This window comes from Podarcis liolepis (assembly GCF_965112155.1).
Source record: "Podarcis liolepis genome assembly, chromosome: 6".
Lineage (NCBI taxonomy): Eukaryota > Metazoa > Chordata > Lepidosauria > Squamata > Lacertidae > Podarcis > Podarcis liolepis.
In genome coordinates, this window is record NC_139559.1 from 53,674,058 (window position 1) to 53,686,474 (window position 12,417).

Sequence of the window (12,417 nt, forward strand, 5' to 3'; positions counted from 1 at the left end):
TAGAGCTGAGAGCAGCGGATTCACTGTCTCAATAATACAGTCGTTGCACAGCAGAGTTTTGCAGAGTCTTGCAGAGTATAAACCACTCGGAGAGCAGCTCTGTAGAATATCTTCCTTTTATTCTGTAACTACAACTATGATACAAAATATATACAGAGCTGAATATTCTAAGCATAAATCAATGCTACACTGAGAGTCTGCAGCTGCACTTAGCAGCAATCTTATCTCTAGAATCTCTAACTCTCACTTTCTCCAATACACTGACTGACTGACTGACTGACTGACTGACTCTCTCTCTCACACACACTGACATGTTGCTGGGCAGAATAAGTAGATAGGCAGGACACGCCTCCTCCTCTCTGTAGAGTCAGCAGAGACCATCAGGAGATGATCAGGAGATTCTTGGGTATGGGAGGGGTGAAATCTCCTCAAGTGGTACCTTGGTTTAAGAACAGCTTAGTTTATGAACAACTTGGATTAAGAACACTGCAAACTCAGAAGTAGGTGTTTTGATTTGTGAACTTTTCCTTGGAAGCACAACATGTTCCGTTTCCTGTTGAGTATGTTCCATTTGTAAATTGAGTCCCCCACTGCTAATCAGAGGCTTCCTGTTGAGTCTGTCGGCTGTTGAGCACCCACACAACACAGAGGTGATATCTGAAGCTTTTGTTTTTGCTTTTTTGTGTTTTTGTTTGTGTTGCTTTTTCATTTTTTTGACTGTGACTTGTTCTTCATTTTATGAGACTGACTTGTGACTGTGGCTTGTGACTTGTTTTTGTAACTGTGTGGAACCCAGTTCAGCTACTGGTTGATTGTGTGACTGCAGAAATGGATAAAAGCCCCCCATCCAAACAATGACTATCATCAGTGCACATAAGAAAAAATAATAATTTTAATTTTTATCATCTACAATACAGTCTTATTTATTTTATAGTACAGTACATTGATTATTGCCTTCATTTTTTGGATCAATGGTCTTGTTGGATAGTAAAATTCATGTTAAATTGCTGTTTTAGGGGTTGTTTTTCATTGTCTGGAATGGATTAATCCATTTTCCATTACTCTATGGGAAAGCATGCCTTGGTTTAAGAACGCTTTGGTTTAAGAATGGACCTCCGGAATGGATTAAGTTCATAAACCGAGGTACCACTGTATATCTATTTCAGTCTCCTTCTGGAGGGCTGACAATTTGAACAGGGTAATCTGTAGTCCCACATTCAACTGATGGGAAGTTTTCCTTCTGCACATGAGTCTGGCAAACCACTCTAAGCTGAAACATTCCTTCCTAGAATGTTTAGTTCACATTGAGTTCATGAAACATTGTATCCTGACCTGTTCTTAATGCATGGTCGACCACATCTACGGTATGCGATGGTTATGCTCTTTTAAGTCTTGCTATATCAATCACTAGTTATAGTTTAAGTCTTGCTATATCAATCACTAGTAACTGTTTAATATGAGGTCTTCACGCCTGTCCAATTCTGTGTTCCCTTTCCCAACCTTTAATCTATTGATGATTAATGCCTATATGCAACCCTTGCATTGTATTTGTGTTAACCAATCAGCAACAAGCACATATGTGGCAATGCTGTAATATTGAATAAAAGGGACTCCCCGAGACATGCTCGGGAGATGCCTCCCATATGACACTTGTCACTCGTCTGTCGTCTATTTCAACACAACATTCAACCTCTACTTCCTGGCTCCTTATTTGGCCTCCACCTGTTTGCATTTGTGATGGATCTGTTTCTCTTATCTAATCCTATGAAAAGGGGGGAATGATTCTCAGATTTGCACACATGTCTGATGTTTTAATTTATTCTAATGTATGGGGGGGGGATTTTTGAACTGTAAAAATTGGTGGCCTTTCCCCCCCTTTCCCTGAGAAATTCAGTTGGAATTGGTAAGGGGAGGCCAATACAGAACAGAAAGAAAGCAGATGTTAAAAGACTGTGGTTTTAGCATTGAGCCAAGCAGGTCAATAAATCAACTGTTACATGTGCATACCAGCTTAAAGTTGTAAACTTATCTGTTTTCACATCTGAAACCACATCTATTAATCACAATGAACAAGTTGTAAACTGATTACCGATCTTGAAAATAAAATTATGCAGATGAAACCTGAGGAAGAATTCCTGAAGGCAGCTGCATGGACAGAAAAGTACCCGCACTGTTATCCACGTTGGTATGGAAATTTCTTGGCTTTCCTGTGCATCAACCACCCTGAATATGCAAAGGCCATGTACAGCAGAGGCGGTAAGAAATTTGTATCTTATGTCCCTCTCATCGTGCAGTTACATGAGTATGCTAGAGGCTGTCAAAATTATCCATGCACTTCTCTCTGTGCAGTACGTTGCATGGTTCTTTGCTTTTATCGAGATATAAATGTAAGTGATTCATGTTTCAATGGCATCCTAAAGCAACCTTCCCCAAACAGGTGCCCTCAAGATGTTTTGAACTACAACTCCCATCAGTCCCAGTCAGTGGCCTGGCCCTCACTGCCAGGCAAAGAGCTCCAACTCTCAGCTCTTGTTGTTGTTTAGTTATTTAGTCGGGTCCAACTCTTCGTGTCCCCATGGACCAGAGCACGCCAGGCACTCCTTTTTTTATATATATATAATAATTTTTATTAGGTTTTTCATTTTAACAATCCAATCAGATCACATTAAATATTCCAAATTATACAAATACATATCATAAAGTCCAAATATTTTGCCAAATTATAATTTTTTGTTGGGGCTTCCCATGCTTCAAGTTCAGTGGGGTCCAATCATCTTATGTTTCTACTGCCTTCCATTTCCAAAAGTTCTTTCTTTAAATCCTCCTGTTGTTATCCTTCTTTCTTTTATGGCCTCTGAGTTGTTTCCATAGGCGAGTTGAAGTGAACAATAATATACTTCTGTGTGAAATTTGTATGACTCTCCTTTTCTTTTGCAGCTGGTAAGTCTATTATTAGCAGTATGTCCTCACACACTGGTGTTTATCCCAAATCAATCCAAAAGTCCTTCTCTGGTGGCAGACGCCATCTTCTCTCAGTTCCAATGAAATAAAATCTAGGCGTTTGCTCATTAATTTTCTCAGACAGGTTGCATCAAACATTAGTCTTTCCAGGGGAGGTTTGCCAAATCGGTACAGATATAATAACAAATTAAGAGCTCGCCTCCCCCTATGACTATTTATCTCTGCAACTCGGTCTATCCCATAATGGCGGATCTCTATTAAATAGTGCATCACAGGAGAGTCTTTTATTTTCTTCCCAATATTCAAAGAACAAAGGCTTTAGTTAGTATTGTTATTTCCACACAGTTTATATTTTCTGATCTCACTTGCTATAAGTAATGTAGACAGTTCTTCTGGGGGGTGGGTTGTTAGGTATTATCGTAGTAGAAAAAGAAAAAGTTTTATCCCCCCTCCTTTCCATTCCGTTCCAACATACTGGCTTAGATGTTATTCTTTGGTGTTATCTTTCTTCCTCTCCGTCACTCTTGGCTCCTCAGTGGCTGGCTTAATTGGCAGATTAATTACCCTTTCTTCACCTGAAGCGTGTCCAAGGTCTTAAATCCATTTTTTTATCTTAAGAAATAGAACTAGGAGCACTCATGAAGGAGATCCGAACTCCTTCGAGGGCTTTCCATCCAGTGCCCCCACCCCCTCCTTCTTTACAAACTTGGGGGTGGCTTGTTGGGCATCCGCGGATGAGACTGCCTCTTCCCTTACACCGGGAAGAATTTGGGAGGCTGATTACTCCCATCTCAGCCTCTAAATTACCTCATGGGAGCTGGAGAGATGGTATTATCAGCCATCTTTCGTGGCACTCCTAGCAGAGCCCTCAGCACGCCAGGCACTCCTGTCTTCCACTGCCTCCCGCAGTTTGGTCAAGCTCGTGCTGGTAGCTTCGATAACAGTATCCAACCATCTCATCCTCTGTTGTCCCCTTCTTCTTGTGCCCTCCATCTTTCCCAACATCAGAGTCTTTTCCAGGGAGTCTTCTCTTCTCATGAGGTGGCCAAAGTATTGGAGTCTCAGCTTCAGGATCTGTCCTTCCAGTGAGCACTCAGGGCTGATTTCCTTCAGAATGGAGAGATTTGATCTTCTTGCAGTCCATGGGACTCTCTAGAGTCTCCTCCAGCACCGTAATTCAAAAGCATCAATTCTTTGGCGATCAGCCTTCTTTATGTACTCTCAGCTCTAGTTCTCCCCGAATCTTTAATGCTCAAATCAGATTGTTAGATAAGGAACATTACAGGCTACAAAGTTCAACAGATACATTAGAGACTGGGATACTACCTTTTGGAAATTGGGGAAACACAATTATTTGCCCAACAAATGGCCAGAATCCCCAAGGCTGGGCAAGGAAATAGTCACACTTTGAAGTAAGCTGGGCCTGCAAAGGTTGTTCCTCTTAATTCTCATGTGCAAAGATGTGGGAGTGTGCCTTGGATCTGGCTGCTGAAAAGCAAGGAGAGGCAAGTGAGGGAGCTCTGGGTGCCCATAGGAATCCCCTAGATTCAGGCAACAGAGTACAATTTAGCAAATGAAACATTTAAATTTGTTCTCAAAAATAGTTTTCTCTCATTTATCTCACTATTCAGATCCTAAAGCTCTTGTAGCATACAACTTCCTAATTCCTTGGATCGGTATGTATTTTCTCTCACTAATTTTTTGTTATGTATTTACTGTCGAAATAATAAATAAATGTTGGAAATGTAATGAGACTGAAAGTACATTTTTTCACCTTTGGTGGACATGCCCAAGGATTAAGACATTCTGGGAGATGATTTATAACGAAATGAAAAAGGTATTTAAATATATATTCCTGCAGAAACCAGAGGCCTTTCTCCTGGGCATGGTTGGCCAATTGGTGTTAAAGAAGGATAGAACTTTTTTTATGTATGCAACAACAGCAGCAAGAATACTCATCACGAAGTATTGGAAGACACAAGATTTACCCACCAGGGAAGAATGGCAGATGAAGTTGATGGAGTATATGGAATTGGCAGAAATGACTGGCAGAATCCGAGACCAGGGAGAAGAGTCGGTGGAAGAAGACTGGGAAAAGTTTAAAGACTATTTACAGAAATATTGTAAAATTAATGAATGCTAGAAGAATGTTGGAATGAAGTGATATGGCTTTAGTAGAAAGGTTATAAGGAATTAAGTACAAATAGATTAATAGAGTATTAAAGGTAAAATAAGGTTAAAATGTGTTAAGACAATTATAGGATAGAAAACAGGGGAAGATGGAAAGGAATTGCTGAAATAATTAATAGAAGTGGAATACAAAAAGGGAGGTGTAAGGAGGTCGTGGAAATATGTGAAAGAAAGATAATATATTGAAATCTCTTTTTTTATGTGTTTTCAAATTGTTTTTGTTTTGTCTTGTTAGTTTAATGTTTTAGTGTTATGTAGTGTCTTTGTATTGTAATGTACTGTTTTTTTCTTTTTTCTTCTTTTTTTTTGTAGTGTTTAAATTGTTGTAAAAGTAATAAATATTATTTTAAAAAAGAGAGAGAAAGACAATGCTGTCTTTGGCTTCTGTTCTGCATTTTTCTCCCTTCTCCTGACAGGAAAGGGGCTTATTATCTTGAATGGACCAAAGTGGCAGCAGCACCGGAAACTGCTGACTCCCGGATTCCATTACAATATTCTGAAGCCTTATGTGACTCTTATGGCAGAATCAGTCAAGGAGATGCTGGTAAGAAACCCCATTGCTACGTTCAAGAGGTCAGCTCCAGTCTAAGAATTTGCTCATCTACTGCCGTGGTTATAGTCCTACTTTGAGTAGACTCATAGGGCCTTTAATATTTTCTTTTTCTTTGATCAGACTTCCTCTGCCTTATCCCAAAATATTTTGAAAGGTTTGAGTCAGAAGCCCCTGTCAAAGTCTGAAGCCAGTTGAGCAGCCCTTTGGGTTGCAGACAATGAGTTTACACCAGCATTGAATTTTAAAATTCATGCACAGACTTGTGAACCTTAATATTGTCTTAATTAGTTCATTAACGTTTTCAGGACAGACAGATGCTGACTACCACCAGCTTTGTTTGTTGAGTATTTAAACGCATCACTTTGACAGGATGTGCAGTGTTGTATTAGCTTTTCAGCCAGAGTTTGGGACTGGGATGCCTGCTATGTGCTATCACTTTTTGCTCTATAGCCATGTGAATTAATGAACAGTTCATTAGCTCCTGAGAACCTCCTGAACTGTCTTCTTTCCTTGAGAGTCCACATTCAGTCAGCAACTTCTGAAGCACACAGCTAAGTCTCTCTCAGAGGACAGCCACACATCACCTTGGCAAAACCATTTCCCAAATGTAGTGGTCATTTCAGGGGAACATTAGTGGGCAGCATGGAGGTGCATTATGTTCAGTGTGAGACAATACTGCTGTGGGCTGTATGGAATTAGGGAAGGAGAAAGAAGGGGGAGACACAGTAAACATTCATTCTATTACATTAAGCAGCAAAATCCATTGTTGGACATATTTGATGATCCATCTAATCATTCTAGAGACTTCCCCAGAATGAGACTTCTCATTTCTGTCCCTTTCCTAAAATATTAGGATATATGGGGAAAGCTGGTACCAAAGAATGGCACAGCATCAGTGGAGATGTCTCAACATGTCAGTCTGATGACTCTCAATATTATTATGAAATGTGCCTTCAGCTACCAGAAAAATGCTGAAACGGACAGGTGAGTATAAGATGCCTATTTCAGACAAGGTGGGAGCCACAGGCAGCTACAGCCCTTCTTTTCTGTGCCGTGGACTAGCAGTGACATGAGAAGCATGCCCAAGATTCCAGTCACTTATGAGATGTGCATATGGTAAACACAGCCATTCAAGATAATGGCCTTCACTCCATCTTTGAAGGGCAAATTCTATAGTTTAAATGTGAAGAAATATTTTTTTTGCCTAGGCTGAATCTCCTGCCTCTAGCCTCTGGACCAATTTGTTTGTCCTTATTGTGGGATAAGCAGCCACATGTAACCAGCATGCTTGAATTAATGCATGAAGGGGTTAAGATCATAGAGGAAACTGTCCTGCCAGGCTTAGCTCACCATGAGAGGGGCTAGGTAATCAGAAACCTATTGGCAGCAAATGCAGTCTGGCCAGGATTGGTGTAATATGCTCAAACCACCTTGCCCTGGAGAGCTACCTGGCTGCCAAATTCTACACCAGCTGAAGTTTCTGAAACTGTCTTCAGAGGCAGCCCTATGAATAAATCAAGCCTAGAACCAAAATTATTATAAGGATTTCAACGGAATAATAATAATAATAATAATAATAATAATAATAATAATAATAGCAAATCAAAGGGAAGAAATGATAATAGTAGGAGCATATGCACCAAATGAAAAGAAGGCTGAATTCTACAAGGAATTAGAAGATAGAATGCTGGAATACATGGAGGAAAAAATAATACTGTTGGGAGATTTAAACGGGGTAACCAACCCAGAGTTGGACAGATCCTCAGGAGGAAAGGAAGGAAAAGAAGGAAAGCTCCCGCGAAGTTTCTTTGATTTGATAGAAAATTTGGAATTAAAAGATTCATTGAGGTTTAGACATTTGACAGAAAAAGCTTTTACTTGTTTTTCAAAGCCAAATAAATCTGCCAGCAGAATTGATGCTATATGGATTTCCAAGACACTATTAGGGAGAGTAGATAAGACAGAGATTTTACCAAACACTATCTCAGATCATAACCCAGTGTTTTTAAATTTAAAAAGAGGTGGGACAAAAGGAATAAGATAGAGACTTAATGAATCTCTGTTAAATGATGAGAAAATAGTACAAGATGCAAAAGAAGAAGAAGAGGCAGTGATTAGGGGTTATTTTATACGCCAAAACTCTATTCAAAGAAAAGAAAAAGAAAGAAAGCAGAACTATTAGAAGAAATAAAAAGAAAAGAAAAGGAACTTGGGGAGCTCCCCAAGCTTGCATCACCCCCTGGAAACAGCCATAAAAGTAAGACCAGAACTGTGCCACCCACTTCAGATCTCAGACTGAAAGGAGCTAGAAATCGGATTTTTAATAAATATGTAACCTACACTTTTTTGTCCTCATTCTGTGAATATATTGGTTTCCCTGTTCTCACTGTTAACAGGAAAAATTCCTACATTCAGACTGTATTTGATCTCAACTCCCTCATTGATCACAGAATCAAAACACCATTTTATCAGAGTGATCTCATTTACTGGTTGAGCTCCAAAGGGCGTCAGTTTTACAAAGCTTGCAAAATAGCCCACCATCACACAGGTATGTTATCTTTTCTTTCTGGCAACAACTTCTGTGGGAAACCAGAAAGCAGAACCTGAACACAAGAGAATTCTCCTCTCCTGTGGTTCCCAGCAACTGGCATTCAGAAGCCCTAGTGGACTAAAATTTGGACTGAAAAGTGGTTAGCTCTTCAAAGTTCAGCCAATAAAAGGTTTCATAACCACAAGCACAACACCATCTAAATGATGATGATGATGATAATAAAAATAAAAATATTTTTTTTATTTATACCCCACCCATCTGGCTGGGTTTCCCCAGCCTCTCTGGGTGGCTTCCAACAGAATATTAAAATACAATAATCTATTAAACATTAAAAGCTTCCCTAAACAGGGTGCCTTCAGATGTCTTCTAAAAGTCTGGTAGTTGTTTTCCTCTTTGACACCTGGTGGAAGGGTGTTCCACAGGGCAGGTGCCTCCACTGAGAAGGCCCTCTGCCTGATTCCCTGTAACTTGACTTCTTGCAGCGAGGGAACGATCAGAAGGCCCTTGGCACTGGACCTCAGTACACGAGCAGACCGATTGGGGTGGAGACACTCCTTCAAGTATAGTGGACCGAGGCCATTTAGGGCTTTAAAGGTCAGCACCAACACTTTGAATTGTGCTCGGAAACATACTGGGAGCCAGTGTAGGTCTTTCAAGACTGGTGTTATGTGGTCTCGGGGGCCGCTCCCAGTCACCAGTCTAGCTTCCGCATTCTGGATTAGTTGTAGTTTCTGGGTCACTTACCTCTTTTACGGTTTTTTATATATGCTGTAAGCTGCCCAGAGTGGCAGGGTATAATCATCATCATCATCATCATTCATTCATTCATTTCATACTGTGTGTCTCCAATGCAGAGAAGGTAATAAGAGAGAGGAAGGATTCCCTCAAGAATGAGAAAGAGCTTGAAAAGATTCTGGAGAAGAGGCATTTGGACTTCCTGGATATTCTTCTTTGCGCAAAGGTAAACATTGTAAAAACAATGCACCTATGCCTGCCATGCTATTTTGCTAAGGGCTTTTCCAGCTATCACTAATCAGTTCAAATCAGTTCAGCCCAAGCAAAATTCCCATGCTGTAATATATACATAAAATTGTAAGACTGTCATCACACTATAGTTTGTGTGGCTGCTGACAGGTGGCCATGTTAACTCCAGCATGATGGCAGAATGGATGGTGGGCACGTGAGTGAGCAAGCACCATGGGTGGCAGGTGGCCCAGGTGAGCTGTCTAATTGAGGGGATGGTGCTTCAGAGAGCAGCTTGGCAAATTGCTTTCTGAAGCATCTCCCCTTTTTTGAAAGGCTTTGCGGTGAGCTGTGAGAAGGAGAACAGACTTGGAGGATTTTAAATAATAGATCTCACCAATTGTATAAAACACTATGTTCTCTGTGCGGTTAGGATGAAAATGGAAATCCATTATCAGATGAAGACATACGTGCAGAAGTGGACACATTCATGTCTGCAGGTCAAGATACCACAGCTAGTGGAATCTCTTGGCTCTTTTATTGTATGGCCCAGAACCCTGAACATCAGCAGAGATGCAGAGAGGAGATCATGGAGCTTCTTGGGCAACAGGAAGAGATACAATGGTCAGACTAAATTCTTGTTCAACTTTAAATGTGTATTTCCTGGGTCATGTTATGAGGCTTGTCAATAATTAAGAGAAGATGAGACAGAACAATATTGCAGGGTAGTTTAGGATCAAAGCAGTCTGACCACAGGCCTCAGCTTGCTTAAGTTGCAGGAAAGATGGGCCAATCCTATAGTGTAGAAAGAGAAGCTCTGATTTCTATTTCTACATTTAAATCACAGCTATTGCTGTTACACTCATATACTGTAGCTAGTGTGGTCAGGTCTGCATTGCCTAAAAATAATAAAGGAATGAAATATATCACAAAAAAGAGGTAACACTGGGGGACAGTGATTTATATAAGTTTGTCATGTGAAGATTTATATGTAGAGATGCAAACTGAATAGCAATTCTTAGAATTTAAACAAATATAGCCTCACCAGGGTGCTGCAGCTACAAGGTCCTTCTCCTAATGTTCTTAAACTGGAATTGGACCAGACAGATGAAGAGGTAACACAGTTACAATAGATGGGCCCTATGTCTCACCGATATTCCTGGTCCCTAATGTCCTGAGGGATAACTTCTAAAGAAGGACGCCTCCTCTATCCATGTATGCTCCCTGCATGATTTAGAACATCTGGTTTGATTTCCCATAATAAAATGTAGGGTTGTATGCCATATCTCATTTATTTATTTAACTTGTTTCTTTCTCTTAGCACAGGACACAAGGTGGCTAACGACATAAATTTAAAAAGCTACAGCTAAAAATAAGTGTACAACCCTGTTAAAAAGCACAGAATATATTCATAATAATATAATAAATTATTATTTATACCCACCCATCCAGCTGGGTTTCCCCAGCCACTCTGGGCAGTTCCCCAACAGCTTAAAAACAGTCATAGAATCATAGAATCATAGAGTTGGAATAGACCACAAGGGCCATCGAGTCCAACCCCCTGCCAAGCAGAAAACACCACCAGAGCTCTCCTGACATATGGTTGTCAAGCCTCTGCTTAAAGACCTCCAAAGTAGGAGACTCCACCACACTCCTTGGCAGCAAATTCCACTGTCGAACAGCTCTTACTGTCAGGAAGTTCTTCTTAATGTTTAGGTGGAATCTTCTTTCTTGTAATTTGGATCCATTGCTCCGTGTCCGCTTCTCTGGAGCAGCAGAAAACAACCTTTCTCCCTCCTCTATGTGACATCCTTTTATATATTTGAACATGGCTATCATATCACCCCTTAACCTCCTCTTCTCCAGGCTAAACATGCCCAGCTCCCTTAGCCGTTCCTCATAAGGCATCGTTTCCAGGACTTTGACCAATTTGGTTGCCCTCCTCTGGACACGTTCCAGTTTGTCAGTGTCCTTCTTGAACTGTGGTGCCCAGAACTGGACACAGTACTCCAGGTGAGGTCTGACCAGAGCAGAATACAGTGGCACTATTACTTCCCTTGATCTAGATGCTATACTCCTATTGATGCAGCCCAGAATTGCATTGGCTTTTTTAGCTGCCGCGTCACACTGTTGGCTCATGTCAAGTTTGTGGTCAACCAAGACTCCTAGAGCCTTTTCACATGTACTGCTCTCAAGCCAGGTGTCACCCATCTTGTATTTGTGCCTCTCATTTTTTTTTGCCCAAGTGCAATACTTTACATTTCTCCCTCTTAAAGTTCATCTTGTTTGTTTTGGGAAAGCTGGTACCAAAGAATGGCACAGCATCAGTGGAGATGTCTCAACATGTCAGTCTGATGACTCTCAATATTATTATGAAATGTGCCTTCAGCTACCAGAAAAATGCTGAAACGGACAGGTGAGTATAAGATGCCTATTTCAGACAAGGTGGGAGCCACAGGCAGCTACAGCCCTTCTTTTCTGTGCCGTGGACTAGCAGTGACATGAGAAGCATGCCCAAGATTCCAGTCACTTATGAGATGTGCATATGGTAAACACAGCCATTCAAGATAATGGCCTTCACTCCATCTTTGAAGGGCAAATTCTATAGTTTAAATGTGAAGAAATATTTTTTTTGCCTAGGCTGAATCTCCTGCCTCTAGCCTCTGGACCAATTTGTTTGTCCTTATTGTGGGATAAGCAGCCACATGTAACCAGCATGCTTGAATTAATGCATGAAGGGGTTAAGATCATAGAGGAAACTGTCCTGCCAGGCTTAGCTCACCATGAGAGGGGCTAGGTAATCAGAAACCTATTGGCAGCAAATGCAGTCTGGCCAGGATTGGTGTAATATGCTCAAACCACCTTGCCCTGGAGAGCTACCTGGCTGCCAAATTCTACACCAGCTGAAGTTTCTGAAACTGTCTTCAGAGGCAGCCCTATGAATAAATCAAGCCTAGAACCAAAATTATTATAAGGATTTCAACGGAATAATAATAATAATAATAATAATAATAATAATAATAATAATAGCAAATCAAAGGGAAGAAATGATAATAGTAGGAGCATATGCACCAAATGAAAAGAAGGCTGAATTCTACAAGGAATTAGAAGATAGAATGCTGGAATACATGGAGGAAAAAATAATACTGTTGGGAGATTTAAACGGGGTAACCAACCCAGAGTTGGACAGATCCTCAGG

The 12,417-nt window shown here is 40.6% G+C and overlaps 1 protein-coding gene and 1 long non-coding RNA gene across 2 annotated transcripts in view; one reads left to right on the forward strand and one right to left on the reverse strand.

Moving 5' to 3' along the window:
* Positions 1-12,417, reverse strand: part of LOC310709723 — a 60,784-nt gene that overhangs the window by 14,962 nt on the left and 33,405 nt on the right. The gene's annotated exons all lie outside the window — the stretch shown is intronic.
* Positions 1-12,417, forward strand: part of LOC310709718 (cytochrome P450 4B1-like) — a 40,110-nt gene that overhangs the window by 8,781 nt on the left and 18,912 nt on the right. The window contains exons 2-8 of the mRNA XM_083509770.1: positions 2,115-2,256; positions 4,593-4,637; positions 5,568-5,695; positions 6,558-6,688; positions 8,101-8,252; positions 9,110-9,216; positions 9,652-9,842. Of these exons, the coding sequence (XP_083365896.1) occupies positions 2,115-2,256; positions 4,593-4,637; positions 5,568-5,695; positions 6,558-6,688; positions 8,101-8,252; positions 9,110-9,216; positions 9,652-9,842 (896 nt within the window). The remainder of the gene's footprint in view (positions 1-2,114; positions 2,257-4,592; positions 4,638-5,567; positions 5,696-6,557; positions 6,689-8,100; positions 8,253-9,109; positions 9,217-9,651; positions 9,843-12,417) is intronic.